Source organism: Triticum urartu, chromosome 3A (genome assembly GCF_056163025.1).
Source record: "Triticum urartu cultivar PI428250 chromosome 3A, HENAU_Tu73, whole genome shotgun sequence".
Taxonomy (NCBI): domain Eukaryota; kingdom Viridiplantae; phylum Streptophyta; class Magnoliopsida; order Poales; family Poaceae; genus Triticum; species Triticum urartu.
The window spans coordinates 692455245-692477739 of NC_141875.1; the positions used below are offsets into that span (position 1 = coordinate 692455245).

A 22495-nucleotide genomic window follows, 5' to 3' on the forward strand; every position below is an offset into this window, starting at 1 on the left:
GCGTTTTGATTTTCGGTTTGCCATTTTTTTCGGCCCTGAACGAAATGGCCGAATTTCGGTCATTTCAAAAATTACGGCAAAATTTCGGACGAAATTATAAAATCAAATTTTGAATTTTCAAACAAAATTTGGCCGAAATTTGGCCGAAATTCGGCCGAAATTTGACCAAACATTCACAGAAATTTGAAATCAAGCTAAGCAAAAGCATAGCAGCCCAACAACCATCAGGAGTAATCATATAATGTTTAGCAAATTAGCTCTAGGGATTAAAATAAGAGCGTCAGTCCAATATGACCCTCACGCACATTAGTTCTAAACTTACAGTCCACAACCATCACATCATAGTTCAAAGTTTAAATACTTCAGTACAACCAACTCTAGGAATTTAAAGGATTTCACATAGAAACAGCTCCAAAAGACAACCATCAAAGCATCACAACGAACAACAACTCCAAAAGAAATCCATGAAAGCATGGACGGGGAGGTCTTGTTCCATTGAAAAAGCTCCAGCTTCCATGCTCCAAGCCTCCAACTAGCATCATGCTCCAAGCTCCAGCTAGGTACCATTTAAAAGACAAATACAAGTGATAAGTAGCATTTAGAACAACACTACTACATCATAAGTAGCAACTAGAATAGCACTACTAAGAGATAAGTAGCAATTAGAACAGCACTAGTATGTGAGTGGTAGCAATTGGAACAGCACTAGTAGGTGATAAGTAGCAATTACAACAGCCATACAAGAAGATAAGTAGAAATTACAACAGTACTACGCGATAATTGACAAGTAGCAATTAGAACATCAGTATTGATCATTACACAATGAGCATACACATTAGAGCACCAGAATAAGAAAGCAATGTACATCAAGCTATTTAAAGATCAACCGCTTCAAACATATGCATCAAGCTAAGTAATCATCATGAAGAAGAAACACCGAAAAGAAGAGACTTACCAAATCTACGAGTAGAGGCTGTTGACTTCCTTGGTCTTCTTCCTAACAAGTCGTCCAGATCTACGAGTCTCCAAATTGCCAATGGTTGCTTGTGTCTCCTTTTCAACTTGTACTTGTGTCTCTTCTTCCACTTGCATTTGTGTTTCTTGCTGATCTTGTTGATCATCCTCATCATCCTCACTCACCCCATCATCATCCTCACTCTCATTATCAACATATTCATTCTCGTTGTCGTCATCCTCACTATCAGTTTCGACATACTCATTCTCCTCATCATGATTCCTCTTTCTTTTCTTCTTATTAGCCTTTGTACCAACATAAGAATCCTTCCTGCTTGAGTTGAGGCACCTTATTTTCTCAAAAACAGCACTGGCCGCATCGGCTCCATCCAAAATTGGATCCTCTTCATCCTCATTCAGCCACTCCATTATTGGATTTGTCTCATCGAACATTGTTGTATCTATCAGCAGTGCACTTGGATCAACCTCTTTATCTATATCTCTCTCTTTCTCTTGATCTTCTTCAGCTCGTATCTTCAAGGTTTGGATAGTAAACCAAGTAAATTATATGACATGCAAGGACAATACAAGGTACAAAGTAAATTTGAGTTGGTTTATACCTTTAGGTTGTAGCGGACAGAAACTAGCTTGTGGAGCTTGTCATATAAAAGGCGATTTCTTGGCTTTGTGTGCACCAAAGCAAAGGCGCTCCAGTTCCTCTCACACCCACTAGATGAGACACATTGTGAGCAAATTCTCATTGCGCACTTCTGCAATGCAGGAACATCCCCTCCAAATTGAAACCACCACTGGGCTGCAAGATATCACCAATGAAATTTTTAGAATTACACAAAACAAAAGGAAATGGAAATTCTAAAACCAAAATACCACGACTTACTTGGCTCCATTCTCGCCGCAGCTTCTTGTGCTAATCTGGTCCCAAACCTTCCTTGGCACTCCCTAAACTTACTAACTTCATCAATGGCTGAAAGAGCACTCTTTGGATCTAATATCTTCGCTATCGCATCTGTTAGTGCAGTAGCATAATTTGTATGGTTGCAAAGGTTGAGGCTATAATGTGTATATGGATCAAGGACGGCAGCTGCAACCATAAACGTATCTTCTTCCATTGCATCTATCCTCTTGCACACCTTGCGCATGAAACTAAGGTACAACCTTGATGTAGGGCCTAGATGTGCTTCCATCCGTTGTATAGCGAGCATCATACTTTTTTTGAAGCCAGAAAGAGTGCATTGTTTCTGCGTATCAGCATACCTCATGGCCTTATAAAGTGGCCTTAACGAACCTAGTACCCACTCTAGTGCATTCCACCAAACATTACTAGACAAACATTCTTCAGAAAACACGTATCCAGGCTCATAGCTCCACTGACACTCCTTCCAATCCTGAGAAACCATCCACTCCCTAAATTTATCTTTCTTCAAATGGTAACTCTCAAGGAACATGAAGACAGTCCCAAACCGGGTGGCATTTGGTCTAATTAGTTCACCACCTATGTTCTTCTTCATGTTATCATGTAGATTATTGTGCTTATGCAAGAACCTACAGATTGTCTTGGCACTCTTGACTATCACATCAACCTCATGAAACTTGGCTATATCTTTTAACATAAGATTGACGGTGTGAGCAGCACACGGTTGCCAAACAATATGAGAGTACTTTGGTTCTTCTATAAGGGTTTTGCAAGCTTTTGTATAATTGGACCCATTATCGGTTACGATTTGAACTATATGTTCATGGCCTATCTCTTCTACAACCTTCTCAATCTCTCTATAGATAAAGTCTGCAAAATTATGTAAGATGCATATACCTAGTTAGAAAAAATCAAGTATTTTAAGAACATAAAACAATTCTAGGACAGATCCAAGTATTCAAGAAGCATGTATTGTAAGAACATATGTAAAATGCATATATACCTACTTAGAACAAAGCATTAGGAACATAAAACAATTCTAGGACAGATCCAAGTATTCAAGAAAAGTATTGTAAGAACATATGTATATACCTAACTAGAACAAAGCAAATATTTTCATGAACATAAGACAATTCTAGGACAAATCCAAGTAGTCAAGAAGAAAGTAAAACGCGAAGAAGAGGAGGAAGTAACCTGAATTCTGAGTCTGACCGGATGCATCAATAGTATTAAGGAAGAACATTCGTGTATTGCAATACACCATGAAGTTTATGAGACACATTCCTGTTGGACCAGTCCAAGAGTCACACATAAGAGTCACACCAAAGTTTTTCCAATCTTGTTTGAATTTCTGAAGAAACGAAGTTGCTTCATCATAGTTTGCATCCAAATATTTTCCATCAATCTCCTTCGCGGTTGGTATAGGAGTAGGTCCTAATTGTTGAGTGATCTTCAAAGCAGCTCGGAAGTATGGACAGTCAGCTTTACGTCCAGCAATATCATTGGCATGAAAAAACTTGGACCAAGCTAGGCCAAGTGCATCTCTCGAATTAGGATCCAAAGCACTACTGATCTTGGGCTGCATAGATACTTTGTTGCTGCATAATTGCTTGTCAAAATATGCGGTGATACTCTTTTTGCCAACATCAACTCGCACATCACCCACACTCCCCTTGCCAATCCTCCTATCAACTCTGCGGGAGACATTCGGGTCACGCAATGCCTCTCGAATATTCATCTGAATTTCTTCTTCATCATCATCTATTATGTTAATCACCCTTCCTTGTTGATACAGCCCTTCCATAATATTTCTTTCAATTCTCAGCCTGCTATTTTGTTTCTCTCTTTTCTTCCTCTTCGATTCATCCCGGCACTCTCTCATTGCATCTCTCACATTTCTTGGCACATTTGGGCAGCTCCTCACGTTACCTACAATCCAACCAAGGTGCTCCTTGGCACGGGTTGCACCTCCACCTTTGTGCTTTAGGCCACAGTACATACAATGAAAACCCCCAGAATACGGCCATGTATGGTTCCAAGGATCATATAAGTTATTATCTTTAATTCCTGCATTGCAAAGTTACAAACAACATCACTTTAATTGAACCTAACAATATTCCATTTGCATCGTGTGAACAAGCAAAGCATAGTAATCTGGCAACATACCAAGCAAATACTCTAGAAATGTGCACCAATAAGATCAAGATATATGCCTTACTATATAGAAATATGAAAGAGAGATCCAAATACTCTAAACTGTGATCATCCTCATCTCACTACATGGACAACGCAGTGTACTGTTATGTACAATTTACAAACAAATACCAAATAGTTTCATGGAAGTACTGAATTAAGTGAGATCTCTATGCCATCTTTTTTTATTTGAACCAAGTTAGAGCTCTATAAGAAGCACATGCAATCTCATAGCTCATATCAAGTTAGTATATTACCTTTCCAAGAGCTTTGAGAACCACTTGCACTTGCATCATGGTTGCCGCTGCCATTCCTATTTGCAGTTCCATTACCTGAAAATCAAGTGACAAAAGGACACCGGTCAGTTATCAAGAGTAGGTAACTAAGGAAGCAACCCTTGCTTACTAGGGTGTCCTCATATTAATGATAAAGAAAAAACAGTACAACCCAATGCTCTAGTTCACATACTAAGGAATAAGTAATTTATATACAACTCGATGCTCTAGTTTGCCAAACAGACAAGTCATATACTGTACCCAATGATGCTTAGTTCTAGAACCACCACTTAATGGTACCACTGACCATTGAAATTAATCATCGGTCAACATCTACTTTTCTGTGCAAATAACTCAAGTGTGAAGTCTGATAGAAATTAGCACAAGAGGCAGCCTTTACAGGAAATCGACGGCATGGCGCAGCTCAAAAACATTAGAGCACAGAAGGCCTACCGTGCAAATAAGAAGTTCCAACAACATCATTAACATAATAATCCGATCAATAATATCATTAACATAACAATCCGATCGACAACACATTATTACGTACAATTGCATATTCTCAACAACACAGTTTACGGGGGAGTCACTCGCAACATCCATCATACATAACAACTCAAGTTCAGCAGCAATTCATGGGCAAGCGCAGCTGAACCCAAGGCCTGTTCGGGTAACACGCGCGGAAGGAAACATAACAGCAGCTAGTGCGGTGTGCTTCTGCCTCGGCCAGCAGCAATTTTGTCCAAGTCGGTGGCTTCAAGGAGCAGTCCCCTTGTCCATGGAACAATTATATATTTTAGGATGTTCATAACAAAGTTTGTAACCCACTTTCTGTTGGACCAAAAGAAATATTACCAGATCTAGAGCATCCTTGGTGACTACAAGATGCATGTATAATTCAGATTAATAATGCCACTACTGTGTTCAACTCATCAAGACTCGATTTTTCTTACCCCGGTATGATATATGCATTTGCCAAGCCATTTACCAGGGACCTATCCTAAATCTAAAGCAGCACAAGTAGACACAGATTATAACCAAGAAACAAATCCACATCGATCTGAAATTGCTGAAGAACTGAAACAGCATACACGTACTTGGACGAGACAAATTGCTGAAGACTGAAACTGCATACACGTACTGAAACTGCATCAAGAACATATGTACCTTCCCAGTCAAGCGGACGCCCTCCATGCTGCTGCCGCTGCTCCGTGCTACTGCCTCCGTTGAACTGGTCGGCTTGCGCTCCATCAGCTCCGTTGCCGGCGCCGCAGCCGCCAAGCACCATGCTGCAGTCTTGGAGAAGCAAAGGACAGGAAGTGGATGGGGTGGAGGCGAGGAGATGTGGAGGACGGCCAGAGAAGCGAGCGCCTTGGCCGGAGATGTGGAGGAGGGCGAGGAGATGTGGCCTGTGCGCGGCGGCGGCGCCGCACACAGGAAGAGGGACAGGGAACGAGTGATTCTAGGGTTAGGCCGTTTGGGTTTCGTGGTTTTGTCTCAGCGGAAGCTAACTAGAAGGCTCTCGAAGCTGGGCCGGGCAAAAAAAATTCAAACTGGGCCGAATTATTCGGCCGATAGGCCCATATATCGGGCCCTAGCGAGACGGCCGAAATTCGGCCGAAAATCATTTTTTTCGGCCGAAAATCAAAACGCAGTAACAGTCTCGGGCAGCGTGCTTCAGCTTCTTTCGCCAATGGGGCAGCAATGTGTCGGTGATTTGCTACCTGTCGGATGTCCGGAACGCGGCCTCCAATTTGACGTGTCCCATCTACAGTCTCTCTAGCCAGCCACCTCATGCTTCTTCATCTGATCTGTCTGGGTTAATCTTTGTAGTATGCAGTCATTTCCCACGGATGGAGACTGGCTACTGAACCAAGGAGGGGAATACCATGAATTTTGATTGAATCTGTAAGCAATATCTCTCAAATCTTTCGAACTAAGTTGGTTTAAAAAAGAGAATTTTATGGCCATCGTTGCACGAGAATGGTCAAAGCCAGTTGCTGGCCGAACAAGCATAGAGATATGGCAGAACAAGATCCGACATCTAAGACAATTTCTTAGGGGTTGGGCAAGGAATGAGAGTGGCATTTACAAGAAAGAAAGGCTCATCCAATTAATTGATTCCCTGGACATTAAAGCAGAGGGGACACTGCTAGACGTAAATGAACATGCCATGAAATCTGAAGTGGAGCAAAGCCTACGAGCTCTTATGAGAGAAGAGGAACTCAAATGGGCATTGCGGGCTAAGGGCTCAAGGTTGTTCATGGAGACGATAATACACAATTCTTTCATATGATTGCGAATGGCAAACATAGAAAGAAGAAAATCATCCAGCTCGAGCAGGATGAAGGAACCATAGTGGGACATGAGAACCTTAAATCATATATTTCCAATTACTATAAACAATTATTCGGGCTACCGGCAGAGAACACGGTGTCCATGAATGAGTTTTGACACTGGAGATATTCCTCAGCTCATGTCAGAAGAGAATGAAATCCTAACTGCGCCTTTCACTGAAAAGGAAGTGCTAGATGCCATATCACAAATGAAACCGAATAAAGCACCGGGACCAGACGGGTTTCCTGCGGAGTTTTATAAGAAATGTTGGCATATCATTAAGGATGACCTGATGCCTATGTTCCACGATTTCTTTAATGGGCATCTAGAACTCTTCCATATAAACTTTGGTACGATTACTCTACTGCCAAAGGAAGAAGGGGCGATTCGTATCGAGGAGTTTAGGCCGATATGTCTCTTAAACGTGAGTTTCAAGATATTCACGAAGGTGGGGACAAATTGGATGACGTGGATCGCCCATTTGGTGGTTCAGGCGAGTCAGACGGCCTTCATGCCTGGTATAGACACATCCTAGAAGGGGTATTTGTTCTACATGAAATGATCCATGAAATCCATTCGAAGAAACTAGATGGGGTTATCTTTAAAGTGGATTTCGAAAAGTCTTATGGTAAAGTGAAATGGACGTTTCTTCAGCAAGCTATGCGTATGAAAGGTTTTTCTGAAGCTTGGAGGAGCCAAGTGGATTCTCTTGTCCAAAAAGGTAGTGTCGGTATTAAGGTTAACGATGATATAGGCCACTATTTCCAGACACACAAAGGATTGAGGCAAGGGGATTCGATGTCTCCGCTCCTTTTTAATATAGTGGCAGATATGTTGACCGTGCTTGGCAGGGCTAAGGAGAATGGCCTAGTAGATGGTTTAGTTCCCCATCTGGTGGATGGTGGAGTATCCATTTTACAATACGTAGACGACACTATTATTTTTATGGAGCACGATGCTGCAAAAGCTCGGAATATGAAATTGGTTTTATGTCTCTTCGAGCAATTATCGGGACTAAAAATAAACTTCAACAAAAGTGAGTTATTTTGCTTTGGTAGGGCCAAAGATGAGCAAGATACTTACAGACATTTGTTCGGTTGTGAATTAGGGTCAATGCCTTTTAGCTATTTGGGCATACCTATCCACCATCGGAAATTATCCATTAAGGAGTGGAAGTGCATCGAGGATCGAATTGAAAAGAAGCTTAGTTGTTGGAAGGGCTAGTTAATGTCCGACAGTGGTCGACTAGTACTCATTAACTCAGTCCTGACGAGTATGCACATGTTTCAGTTATCCCTTTTTGAGGTACCTAAAGGGGTACGGAGGAGACTAGACTTCTTTCGATCTCGATTCTTCTGGCAGTCTGATGAGGCCAAGAAGAAATACCGCTTAGCTCCCTAGGATATTTTATGTCGACCTAAGGATCAAGGGGGTCTCGGTATTGATAACCTGGAGATCAAGAATAAATGCCTTATGAGCAAATGGCTTTTTAGGCTTTCAGTAGAGAACGACGGGATGTGGGCACAAATTTTACGAAACAAATATCTACAGTCCAAAACTCTAGCACAAGTCAACGCGAGGCCGTCCGATTTGCCTTTCTGGAAGGGGCTAATGAGAATTGAAGACTTATTCTTTCGTACAACCAAATTCATTGTTGGCAATGGGATGTCAACACGATTTTGGGAGGGTACATGGCTAGGGGAGGCGCCATTAGCCATTCAATATCCAAGTCTATATAATATTGTCCAATGTAACTCTACTAGGGAAAACCCTAGCAGTAGCGCGTGTTTAAAGCCTATCAGTAGCATGGGGTGTAGCGCTACTAGTAAGGTGCTACAGCTAAAGGTTAGCAGTAGCGTGGGTTGGACCACGCTACTGCTATATCGACTTAGTAGCAGCTCTTTGTAATATGAGCGCTACTGGTAATTAGTAGTAGCGCTTCTCCTAGCACGCCCTACTACTATTATTCCATATTTCCTTTTTATTTCATATTGTATTCATACACCTTTATAAAGTTTTCATACCGCGGCAATTTAGAGAATGATTTTACATCATAATGAGTTATTACATCACTGGGAGAAAGAACCGTGGACATCCACTTGAAACTAATCCACAGTTCTTTCACCCAATGATATAATATATCATAATCATCATCATCATACCATTAACAACTTATCATCATAATACATCATTGTCATATAACACCTCCTCGTGGTCATTGTTTTCATCAATGAGACATCACATACAAGTTGGTCACTAGACATAATCACAACTACTCATCATCATCAACTCTCATAAACATATTGTACCTCACAGGACCTACTACATTCTCTTAGGACCTACTATATTATCTTAGGTAAAATAGCATAAAACAAGATAGCCCCTGACTCTCCATTATGGAAAATGGAGATTATCCTGTCTCCAATTCTTGCCTTTCGCACAATGTTGCTTCCAAGAACCTCCTTACGACTGTCCATACATTTTTTCCATTCTTTGATTATCATGTGTTCACCAGTTTTAGAAATCCGGTATGGACAGGTGAGATTCGTAGGACGACCTAGCTGTATGTTCAAAACATCAAGGCGACCATTCTGATACATCAAATGAGGCACACAATCCATCGGGATTTTCTGTTGAAAAACATAGTAATTACTTCGTAGTTAGCAATGTAGTTCAGTTTTTGAAGTATGCAAAAGATACACGGATGTCATAATAGTAAAAAAAATCTTACCAGGATATGGAAGTTATCGTGGTTCAACACGTGCACTAGTGGCACGTATTGACCATAATTTGGAGGAGTTCGATAAAAGGCATTATAATTCTTAAGATCAGTACAATATGCGACCAGATGACTTTTCTTCTGATAAGTTAACTCAGAGCCATCGGTGTAGTTGGTTCTATCTACCATCTTCCGCTTGAAAGTAAGCTATCAATGGAAATAAGTTGTCAACTAATTTGAAATAAACAACATAAATTACTTAATAACTATGTTTGAGGAACTCACATAGCGGTAGAATTGGAAGCGTATCAACAAGGACCCAAATGTCCAAATTGTCTTGGTCGATGTCAGGATCACCAAGATCCATGGTGACAAACATTCCCTCTTGAAAATCATACATCTTGCAAAGTGCTTCCCAACTCGGGCAACCAAAATGGGATACGCTCTCAGAATTGTATAGACTTACCTCAAAATTCATACCATGATGGGTCCTGAAGGAAATATGCCCTAGAGGCAATAATAAAGTTATTATTTATTTCCTTATAATCATGATAAATGTTTATTATTCATGCTAGAATTGTATTAACCGGAAACATAATACATGTGTGAATACATAGACAAACAAAGTGTCACTAGTATGCCTCTACTTGACTAGCTCGTTAATCAAAGATGGTCATGTTTCCTGACCATGAACAAAGAGTTGTTATTTGATTAACGAGGTCACATCATTAGTTGAATGATCTTATTGACATGACCCATTCCATTAGCTTAGCACCCGATCGTTTAGTATGTTGCTATTGCTTTCTTCATGACTTATACATGTTCCTATGACTATGAGATTATGCAACTCCCGTTTACCGGAGGAACACTTTGGGTGCTACCAAACGTCAGAACGTAACTGGGTGATTATAAAGGAGCATTACAGGTGTCTCCAAAGGTAGATGTTGGGTTGGCGTATTTCGAGATTAGGATTTGTCACTCCGATTGTCGGAGAGGTATCTCTGGGCCCTCTCGGTAATACACATCACATAAGCCTTGCAAGCATTACAACTAATATGTTAGTTGTGAGATGATGTATTACGAAACGAGTAAAGAGACTTGCCGGTAACGAGATTGAACTAGGTATTGGATACCGACAATCGAATCTCGGGCAAGTAACATACCGATGACAAAGGGAACAACGTATGTTGTTATGCGGTCTGACCGATAAAGATCTCCGTAGAATATGTAGGAGCCAATATGGGCATCCAGGTCCCGCTATTGGTTATTGACCGGAGACGTGTCTCGGTCATGTCTACATTGTTCTCGAACCCGTAGGGTCCGCACGCTTAAGGTTACGATGACAGTTACATTATGAGTTTATGCATTTTGATGTACCGAAGGTTGTTCGGAGTCCCGGATGTGATCACGGACATGACGAGGAGTCTCGAAATGGTCGAGACGTAAAGATTGATATATTGGAAGCCTATGTTTGGACATCGGAAGTGTTCCGGGTGAAATCGGGATTTTACCGGGTTACCGGGAGGTTACCGGAACCCCCCGGGAGCCATATGGGCCTTCATGGGCCTTAGTGGAAAGATGAAAGGGCTGCCCACAAGGGCTGCGCGCCTCCCCCCTTCCCCTAGTCCTATTAGGACTAGGAGAGGTGGCCGGCCACCCCTCTCCCTCTTTCCCCCTTGGGGAATCCTAGTTGGAATAGGATTGGGGGGGGGGAGTCCTACTCCCGGAAGGAGTAGGACTCCTCCTGCGCCTCTCTCCCTGGCCGGTGCCCCCCTCCTCCTAGTTGATACTGGTTCTGTTGCTAATATTTGCAACTCGAAACAGGGACTACAGAATAAGCGGGCACTGGCAAAGGACGAGGTGACGATGCGCGTGGGAAACGGTTCCAAAGTCGATGTGATCGCGGTCGGCACGCTACCTCTACATCTACCTTCGGGATTAATATTAGACCTAAATAATTGTTATTTGGTGCCAGCGTTGAGCATGAACATTATATCTGGATCTTGTTTAATGCGAGACGGTTATTCATTTAAATCAGAGAATAATGGTTGTTCTATTTATATGAGTAATATCTTTTATGGTCATGCACCATTGAAGAGTGGTCTATTCTTATTGAATCTCGATAGTAGTAATACACATATTCATAATGTTGAAGCCAAAAGATGCAGAGTTGATAATGAAAGTGCAACTTATTTGTGGCACTGTCGTTTAGGTCATATCGGTATAAAGCGCATGAAGAAACTCCATACTGATGGACTTTTGGAACCACTTGATTATGAATCACTTGGTACTTGCGAACCGTGCCTCATGGGCAAGATGACTAAAACACCGTTCTCCGGTACTATGGAGAGAGCAACAGATTTGTTGGAAATCATACATACCGATGTATGTGGTCCGATGAATATTGAGGCTCGTGGCGGATATCGTTATTTTCTCACCTTCACAGATGATTTAAGCAGATATGGGTATATCTACTTAATGAAACATAAGTCTGAAACATTTGAAAAGTTCAAAGAATTTCAGAGTGAAGTTGAAAATCATCGTAACAAGAAAATAAAGTTTCTACGATCTGATCGTGGAGGAGAATATTTGAGTTACGAGTTTGGTGTACATTTGAAAAACTGTGGAATAGTTTTGCAACTCACGCCACCCGGAACACCACAGCGTAATGGTGTGTCCGAACGTCGTAATCGTACTTTACTAGATATGGTGCGATCTATGATGTCTCTTACTGATTTACCGCTATCGTTTTGGGGTTATGCTTTAGAGACGGCCGCATTCACGTTAAATAGGGCACCATCAAAATCCGTTGAGACGACGCCTTATGAACTGTGGTTTGGCAAGAAACCAAAGTTGTCGTTTCTTAAAGTTTGGGGCTGCGATGCTTATGTGAAAAAGGTTCAACCTGATAAGCTCGAACCCAAATCGGAGAAATGTGTCTTCATAGGATACCCAAAGGAGACTGTTGGGTACACCTTCTATCACAGATCCGAAGGCAAAACATTCGTTGCCAAGAATGGATCCTTTCTAGAGAAGAAGTTTCTCGCGAAAGAAGTGAGTGGGAGGAAAGTAGAACTTGATGAGGTAACTGTACCTGCTCCCTTACTGGAAAGTAGTACATCACAGAAAACTGTTTCAGTGACACCTACACCAGTTAGTGAGGAAGCCAATGATAATGATCATGAAACTTCAGATCAAGATACTACTGAACCTCGTAGATCAACCAGAGTAAGATCCGCACCAGAGTGGTACGGTAATCCTGTTCTGCAAGTCATGCTACTAGATCATGATGAACCTACGAACTATGAAGAAGCGATGGTGAGCCCAGATTCCGCAAAGTGGCTTGAAGCCATGAAATCTGAGATGGGATCCATGTATGAGAACAAAGTATGGACTTTGGTTGACTTGCCTGATGATCGGCAAGCAATTGAAAATAAATGGATCTTTAAGAAGAAGACTGACGCTGATGGTAATGTTACTGTCTACAAAGCTCGACTTGTCGCAAAAGGTTTTCGGCAAGTTCAAGGGATTGACTACGATGAGACCTTCTCACCCGTAGCGATGCTTAAGTCCGTCCGAATCATGTTAGCGATTGCCGCATTTTATGATTATGAAATTTGGCAGATGGATGTCAAAACTGCATTCCTGAATGGATTTCTGGAAGAAGAGTTGTATATGATGCAACCGGAAGGTTTTGTCGATCCAAAGGGAGCTAACAAAGTGTGCAAGCTCCAGCGATCCATTTATGGACTGGTGCAAGCCTCTCGGAGTTGGAATAAACGTTTTGATAGTGTGATCAAAGCATTTGGTTTTATACAGACTTTCGGAGAAGCCTGTATTTACAAGAAAGTGAGTGGGAGCTCTGTAGCATTTCTGATATTATATGTGGATGACATATTGCCGATTGGAAATGATATAGAATTTCTGGATAGCATAAAGGGATACTTGAATAAAAGTTTTTCAATGAAAGACCTCGGTGAAGCTGCTTACATATTAGGCATTAAGATCTATAGAGATAGATCAAGACGCTTAATTGGACTTTCACAAAGCACATACCTTGACAAGATTTTGAAGAAATTCAAAATGGATCAAGCAAAGAAAGGATTCTTGCCTGTGTTACAAGGTGTGAAGTTGAGTAAGACTCAATGCCCGACCACTGCAGAAGATAGAGAGAATATGAAAGATGTTCCCTATGCTTCAGCCATAGGCTCTATCATGTATGCAATGCTGTGTACCAGACCTGATGTGTGCCTTGCTATAAGTCTAGCAGGGAGGTACCAAAGTGATCCAGGAGTGGATCACTGGACAGCGGTCAAGAACATCCTGAAATACCTGAAAAGGAATAAGGATATGTTTCTCATATATGGAGGTGACAAAGAGCTCATCGTAAAAGGTTACATTGATGCAAGCTTTGACACTGATCCGGACGATTCTAAATCGCAAACCGGATACGTGTTTACATTAAACGGTGGAGCTGTCAGTTGGTGTAGTTCTAAACAAAGCGTTGTGGCGGGATCTACATGTGAAGCGGAGTACATAGCTGCTTCAGAAGCAGCAAATGAAGGAGTCTGGATGAAGGAGTTCATATCCGATCTAGGTGTCATACCTAGTGCATCGGGTCCAATGAAAATCTTTTGTGACAATACTGGTGCAATTGCCTTGGCAAAGGAATCCAGATTTCACAAGAGGACCAAGCACATCAAGAGACGCTTCAATTCCATCCGGGATCTAGTCCAGGTGGGAGACATAGAGATTTGCAAGATACATACGGATCTGAATGTTGGAGACCCGTTGACTAAGCCTCTTCCACGAGCAAAACATGATCAGCACCAAGGCTCCATGGGTGTTAGAATCATTACTGTGTAATCTAGATTATTGACTCTAGTGCAAGTGGGAGACTGAAGAAATATGCCCTAGAGGCAATAATAAAGTTATTATTTATTTCCTTATATCATGATAAATGTTTATTATTCATGCTAGAATTGTATTAACCGGAAACATAATACATGTGTGAATACATAGACAAACAAAGTGTCACTAGTATGCCTCTACTTGACTAGCTCGTTAATCAAAGATGGTCATGTTTCCTGACCATGAACAAAGAGTTGTTATTTGATTAACGAGGTCACATCATTAGTTGAATGATCTGATTGACATGACCCATTCCATTAGCTTAGCACCCGATCGTTTAGTATGTTGCTATTGCTTTCTTCATGACTTATACATGTTCCTATGACTATGAGATTATGCAACTCCCGTTTACCGGAGGAACACTTTGGGTGCTACCAAACGTCAGAACGTAACTGGGTGATTATAAAGGAGCATTACAGGTGTCTCCAAAGGTAGATGTTGGGTTGGCGTATTTCGAGATTAGGATTTGTCACTCCGATTGTCGGAGAGGTATCTCTGGGCCCTCTCGGTAATACACATCACATAAGCCTTGCAAGCATTACAACTAATATGTTAGTTGTGAGATGATGTATTACGAAACGAGTAAAGAGACTTGCCGGTAACAAGATTGAACTAGGTATTGGATACCGACGATCGAATCTCGGGCAAGTAACATACCGATGACAAAGGGAACAACGTATGTTGTTATGCGGTCTGACCGATAAAGATCTCCGTAGAATATGTAGGAGCCAATATGGGCATCCAGGTCCCGCTATTGGTTATTGACCGGAGACGTGTCTCGGTCATGTCTACATTGTTCTCGAACCCGTAGGGTCCGCACGCTTAAGGTTACGATGATAGTTACATTATGAGTTTATGCATTTTGATGTACCGAAGGTTGTTCGGAGTCCCGGATGTGATCACGGACATGACGAGGAGTCTCAAAATGGTCGAGACGTAAAGATTGATATATTGGAAGCCTATGTTTGGACATCGGAAGTGTTCCGGGTGAAATCGGGATTTTACCGGGTTACCGGGAGGTTACCGGAACCCCCCGGGAGCCATATGGGCCTTCATGGGCCTTAGTGGAAAGATGAAAGGGCTGCCCACAAGGGCTGCGCGCCTCCCCCCTTCCCCTAGTCCTATTAGGACTAGGAGAGGTGGCCGGCCACCCCTCTCCCTCTTTCCCCCTTGGGGAATCCTAGTTGGAATAGGATTGGGGGGGAGTCCTACTCCCGGAAGGAGTAGGACTCCTCCTGCGCCTCTCTCCCTGGCCGGCGCCCCCCTCCCCCCTTGGCTCCTTTATATACTGAGGTAGAGGCACCCTAGAACACACAAGTTGATCCACGTGATCTATTCCTTAGCCGTGTGCGGTGCCCCCTGCCACCATATTCCTCGATAATACTGTAGCGGAGTTTAGGCGAAGCCCTGCTGCTGTAGTTCATCAAGATCGTCACCACGCCGTCGTGCTGACGGAACTCTTCCCCGACACTTTGCTGGATCGGAGTCCGGGGATCGTCATCGAGCTGAACGTGTGCTCGAACTCGGAGGTGCCGTAGTTTCGGTGCTTGATCGGTTGGATCGTGAAGACGTACGACTACTTCCTCTACGTCGTGTCATCGCTTCCGCAGTCGGTCTGCATTGGGTACGTAGACAACACTCTCCCCCTCGTTGCTATGCATCACATGATCTTGCGTGTGCGTAGGAAATTTTTTGAAATTACTACGAAACCCAACAGGTCCTTAGGTTAATTTTCTTTGTTTCATTCCTCTCATGATCTTCAAAACCCATCCTCTCCAAGACATAGCGTCTTGCATGGCATGGGATAAGCTAGTCGAATTGTAAAAGACGAAAATTACACATTGAAGTAGTAGAAGTCGAGCTTAATTATTGAAAAAAAACACTTTGCGTCGTAGCTTACCGTATCACAATCGAAGGCCTCCTCAAGCTTAATGCTGAAGCGCCAACCTTCGTCCAGGTGAGGCCTGTCGCAGAAACCCCGGTTGTCGCCGCACCAGGAGCACTCCCTGGGACCTTCTTCGTCCGACAACATTTCCTATGTTCATAATTCAAACATTAAACTTGTACAATTAAAACTCCTAGCTTGTTCATTATTCATCACGGGTTGACTATCGGTCTCTCGAGTCTTTTCTTGAAAACTCTCAGCTCAGGTGGTGCATATATTCGACCTTCGGTGATGGTAGCTCCTCTTTTCGTTCCCGAGTGCATTACACCAAATTGTCTAGCACATGGAAACGAAGAAGAAGCTACCCCCACGACAACAGTCGGGATTCTTCGTCCTCTCATATATGGTGGAGACTCTCCCTCACTGATTCCTCTCTGACATTTGCGACCGTCGGTGATGGTCGTTACTCCTCCTTCCCCTAATGCATAACAAAGGTCTAGCACCCGAAGAAGAAGGAGAAACGACCCCCACGACAACAGTCGGGATTCTTCGGCCTCGACAGACTTAAAGTCAACCCGAAATACCGTTTAATTATCTTTCTAGAAAATCCAGGCCACTCGATATTTCCTACATATTCTAGCACAAATCATGCCAAAATTCACGGAAAATTCCAGCATGACCTTTGCTAAAACAGGACATATCGAGCACCTGAAATTTGCTGGAACGGAAATTAATCAACACTCCGGTAAAACATAGGCTACTCGGAGGTGTAACCTGAACATGACCGGCCACTTGGGCAACCACATATCCTATTTGAGCAACACAAGATATACATGTTTTTATCTACATCATATCTTATAGGACTCATATTGACATGGAGATTTGTCTGGTCTCACCTCGAGGTCGGAGGGGGTCGGTGACGGGGACGACGGCGGGGATGATGGAGGGGCTCCTTGATTTCTGCAAAAACAAAAACCCTATAAGTTATCACTAATACATCTCGAATAGTATCATACATATAACATTACTAATACAACTAAAACCCTAGCGAACGACGGGTATCGACGACGAGGATGCGGGATAGGCATCGTCGATGTTGATGCGGGAATAAATGCTTAAACTAAAAAAATAACAACAAATGTGACAAGTTCAACTAATTATATTAATTCAACTAGTTCTTACTAAATATAGACTTACTATAAATAGAAATAAACTAGTTCTTTCTAAAAATAAACTAGTTCAACTAGTTGTATTAATTTTCTTACTAAAAATACATTAGTTCTATTAATTCAACTAGTTATTACTAAAACTAAGCTAGCTCAACTAATTTATGAATTTACTTACTAATTATTTTAAACACTTACTAAAACCAGTAAAAAACTACATTATACAATAGTAAAAAACTACAGTGAAAAATAGAAAAAAAAGAGATGGAGGGAGGAGGGGAAGGGAGGAGGAAGGAGAGAGGAGGAGGGGGAGGAGGCCGGTGGGATTGAAGGAGGGAGGGGGCGGGGGGAGGAGGGGGAGGGGGCGTCCGGAGGAGGAGGAGGGGGCGTCCGGAGGAGGAGGAGGGAGAGGGGCGGTGGGAGGAGGGCGGCCAGAGGAGGAGGGGGGAGGAGGAAGAAGGGAGTACCTCGGTGAGAAGCAGCGCGGCGGCGGCGGCGGACGACGTACGGGTTCGGCAGGGGCGAGAGCGAGTGAGAGGGAGTGAGTGTGAGAGGGTGAACCGCTCTAGGATAAGGTAAGTAAGTAGTAGCGCGTCTGAAACGCGCTAGTGCTACGGGCCGTAGCAGTAGCGCTGGTCAGTGGTACGCGCTACTGCTAAGTGGGGCTAGCCATCTGCGCCCAGTACAAATATGGCAGCAGCGCAGCTTCGCAGAACGCGCTACTACTAAAGTAGTAGTAGTCGTAGTAGCGCGGTCTATTTAAAAACGCTACTAGTAAGTAGCAGTAGCGCCCTGTTTTGTCCAGCGCTACTGCTAAGATGTTGTGTATGAGATTTTCCCTAGTAGTGTAAGGAAGATTATGATGGCACGATATTACAATCGGTCCCTTTAAATAGTCAGTTTAGGCGATCTTTGGTTGGGGAGAGATGGAATTCATGGATACATCTGGTACGGAGATTGATGGATGTTCAATTGACCGACCAACCGGATTCATTACATTGGAGATTGACCAAGAATGATTTGTTCACGGTCAAATCATTTTATTTGGACCTAATTAACTCTGGCCCAATCCCGAGATCCATTCATATCTGGAAAGTTAAGGTCCCATTGCGTACCAAAATCTCCATGTGGTTCGTACACAAACAAGTGGTTCCCACCAAAGACAATCTGTTAAAACGACATTGGGTAGGCAGCTCACGATGTTGTTTTTGTGATAATACTGAAACAATACAACACCTTTTCATAGATTGTCCTTTGGCTAAATTATTGTGGCGAACAATTCATATAACTTTCAACATTGCCCCTCCAATTAACATTGAATCATTGTTTGGGACGTGGTTAGATGGGGTGGACCGTACTACTGCGGCTCATATTTGAGTTGGAATATGTGCATTATTGTGGGCTATATGGAACTGCAGGAACGACATGATCATTAACAGGCAACAATTTTTAAACTTCTTGCAGGTCATTTTCAGAGCTACCGCATGGATGCGTACATGGTCCTTACTCACTCCTATGGAATTCAAGAAGCCGCTGGTTACTTGGTGCAACCAATGGGAGATAGTAGCACGGATTATATTGAACCGCTTTGGATGGCGGTCGCTTAACAGGATAGAAGTCTAGGTCACTAGTCCTGTTACTATCACCGGTTGTAATCTTGAGGTTCTTTATTTTTTTGACGTCTTACTCCTTTTACCAGCTGTAATACTTTGAGTACTGTTTTGTTTTTGAAATTTTTAATAATATGGCTGCATGCATCATTCAGATGCAGAGGCTGGGGGCACGCCTCCTTTTCAAAAAAAAGCTTGATGATTGAATCAAGGCCAGCTGGAGTCCCTCTGCGGGAATACCTTTGTTTATTTGAACAGAAGCAAGACTCATGGCCTCAGATTGCGGTGCTCAATTTGCAATGAATCAAATCTAACAGGAGTCTTCTTAGAGAAACTCTAGCAGACCCCGCAAAACGCCCTGGCCCGCAAAATAACCGCCAAATTGTGGGTCGGGGCCGAAAAATCTGCACGAGCAGACCCCGCAAAACGCCCCGGCCCGCAAAAAAATTTGCGGGGCGCGGCAAATCTTCTCCCCCAACCTCTATCTTCACGGGCTGGGAGGCCGACCCGAGCTCAACCCTCATCCGGCGCGAGATTTGGCGGGAGGGACATTTTCGCGCCCCCTTTCCCGCTTCCCACACCCTCCGCCACCATTGCCCCCCCCCTCCGCAAGCTCCGACTGCTCCTCCCCGGCCGTCCCTCGCCGCCATGGACGACCCCATGCCGCCCCCCTGTCACCGTCGAGGTCGCGCACGCCCCTTCCCCTCGGACGGATCTCGTCTCCGGCCATGTAGGCCCCGCCTGCGTCGCCCAAGCCCATGCCACGCCTGCCCACAAGCGGCAGGGCAACGTGCTTGTGCAAGGCGGGAAACAGGCTGCCCCCGCCGCGATGGTCCGCGCTCCGGGCGGCAATGCCGCTGTGTGATCCCGGCCGGCGGTGGAGAAGGCCGGCAAGGCCGCGGACGCAAAGCGGAGGAAGGTTCCGACTTCAAGGAACAAATCTTCTTCAACCTCTCACTCCATCCCCCGCAAGGAGGTGCTCCGGCGACGCCGTTCAACGGGGCCGCTCCCCCCGCGAGCGAGGTGTTTGATGAAATGCCCGGAAGGTATATCTCTTCGGACTTTGGTGATTCTCTTTCATTTTTGCCATTGCTTTTTGGTAGCTCGTGACTTGTTATCGTTCGGTATAGCGGTGGTTCAGACAATGCAACAACCGAGTTCGTGAACTTGTTGGACACGAACGCAGTTGACATTGATCAAGCCCCCATCGAACCTTTCGACTACAATGAAACAGAGTGTGGCGTGGACGACCATGGTTGTGCGGACGACTTGGCTGAGATCGAAGCGGAAGCGTTTGAGAATTCACAAGTAAAAACTTGGAAAAGCTGAACAAGCGACGGAGGTGGCTACGGTGGTTACGGTGGCGCCGATGAACTTCAAGATGGACTCCATGGCGCCGAGTGAAGATCGACCCCCAAGATGATGCCGGACATGGGCGCATACCTTTGCATGCCCTCTTTTGCGTAATGAACTTCGCTTTTATTCGCGCGCAGACTGTTTATGTCATTTGAATTTGAATTTGTCTGTGAAGCTCTATGACAAATTTCAGATTTACAGTTTTCCTTTTTGTGGGTCGTTGCGCTGTTGCCCGAGCAAAGCACGCATAGCCGACCCGTAAAAAAGCATATTCCGCGAATATACTTTTTTACTGGTCCGTTTGGGGGGTCTGCATCTGTGCTAGCCCTCGCCGGCCCGTAAAAGCGATTTTGCGTGAACTGCAAATGCGTTTTACGGGCCAGCGTTTTGCGGGGTCTGTTAGAGTTGCTCTTAGAGGCGCACCGTAGCTAATCTTCACTCTGAGCGCTCATAGACTCAAGGAGGCCAACAGGAGTTTGTGGGCTTTAGTCTTCTACTAGCAGAGCCCGCGCGGCGGCACGCCTCGCCTGTCAATACGGTTTGTCCATATGAATTGTGTTAACCACCTATAATAAGTGTTATTAGTTTAAAATGCCTAAATCATGTACGTAAAAAATGTGGACGTCGGAAGATATGTTGGAAAGAAGTATACTTATTTCCATCACGCAGGCTGCATTTTTCACACGTTGATAGTACATTTTTGATAAGGATCGTTTATTCTCGTCATACGTGGCACATTCTACAGAATAAACGGCACGCGATGATGCTGTTGTAATAAGATGAAAGAAACATAGAAGCTCATGTCAGACAAGATCATCCTAGTGTAGACTGTTCTTGAATTAGTGCTTGTGATGAAGTGGCATAGAGTCTTTGCTCCGGCCCATAGGTAACTTGGCGCATGTTTATCACATGTGAAATTATTCTACATTTTCTTTTTGTAAATATATTGGTTTTGATAAGTTCCTTGGTATGAGAATTAAGTCAATAGAATAATTGAATGATTCTAGCAGAGTGGTATTTATGGATCTTTATTTATTTTATAATCTAGCTTGACTATATTACAATAGGAAGACATCAACATTAGATATAAATTAATATAATAGAATAGATGTTGTGTAGACAGACTTAAGGCAAAAATTGAACAGTGCTCCATGCGTAAAAATTAAATATATCCATATTGTAGGCCATAGCAGTGATTTTATGTTCCACAAAGTAGTCTTTATCATCAAATGAAGCCATAGTGATGTCATCTTGTGCTTTCATATTTGCAAGAACGCTGCTTACTTCATATAGTCTGCTTTCCGTATAGTCTCCCTCGATTTGCTCTATATATATTCTTTTGTTTGCTTTTCTTAAATGAAACTCTCACTTCATAATTGAAATAAGCACATCTTAATCTCACATGAATCACACGACGATGTAGCAGATCTACCCGTCGGTGAGGTGAACTGAAAGTGCAACGACCAGTAGATGTTTTTTTTTGCGGGATACGACTAGTGGATGTTGCATCATGCGAATTTTGTACAAGGAATCATCCTGTGCATAGTATTTTCGACCTTTGAAAACAATTAAAACCAATTAGCACCAAACGTCACCGAACGGTGGTCATGCTTTTTTCAGCTCATCGACACTGGGATCGTGCGACCACATGTAACTATGACGAACAGTTCAATTTGGCAGCTATACCTAGTATTGTAAGAAAGACCACTGGACCGAATAGTTGATATATATTATAACTGATTTGTACAGTTGGGCATTAACCTGTACTAATCCAAGGAAGCTTAATTAAGACTATCCAGTACTAACCCAACTCGGGATGAAAGCCAATTCGCTAAGCTTAAAATCATTAGCTATACATCTTATTAAAATAATGAATGAGTTAAGACAACTTGTAGTACTGAATCCACTGTTGCAGACGTTCTGCTTTTGTCGGTGGAGAAATCAAGGAGAAATTTCATGTTTGGATAATGCCTGATCATCATGAACAACAGCAGCAACGAAAAACATGGATGTCAATTGTGCCAGTCAACAGCAGCAATGAAAGACATGGATGTCAATTGTGCCAGTCAGGGTTTTATGCATTTCTCCAGAGATTTCTCATTGTAGCCAACCGTTTTGCATTCAGAGCAAAAGAACAATTTCCTTCCATGATCAG

General features: G+C 43.2%; 1 protein-coding gene across 1 annotated transcript; it reads right to left on the bottom strand.

The window, feature by feature from the left end:
• Window positions 1–5: 5 nt before the first annotated feature.
• On the bottom strand, window positions 6–5961 carry LOC125529001 (uncharacterized). The gene is made up of 7 exons (XM_087514059.1): window positions 5524–5961; window positions 4339–4413; window positions 3083–3955; window positions 1853–2758; window positions 1575–1768; window positions 956–1488; window positions 6–556 (listed from the first exon to the last, which is right to left on the bottom strand). Exons 1-6 carry the CDS (start codon window positions 5642–5644, stop codon window positions 961–963), a joined length of 2697 nt encoding a protein of 898 aa, XP_087370185.1. The 5' UTR covers window positions 5645–5961; the 3' UTR covers window positions 6–556; window positions 956–960.
• Window positions 5962–22495: the final 16534 nt, after the last annotated feature.

Excerpts from the sequence above, each read along its gene's own strand:
- LOC125529001 (XM_087514059.1), bottom strand. The coding sequence starts at position 5,644 with ATGGTGCTTGGCGGCTGCGGCGCCGGCAACGGAGCTGATGGAGCGCAA. Across the intron at positions 1,769-1,852 it reads TGCGGCGAGAATGGAGCCAA|CCCAGTGGTGGTTTCAATTT; the intron begins GTAAGTCGTGGT and ends GATATCTTGCAG. Across the intron at positions 1,489-1,574 it reads CTGTCCGCTACAACCTAAAG|ATACGAGCTGAAGAAGATCA; the intron begins GTATAAACCAAC and ends CAAACCTTGAAG.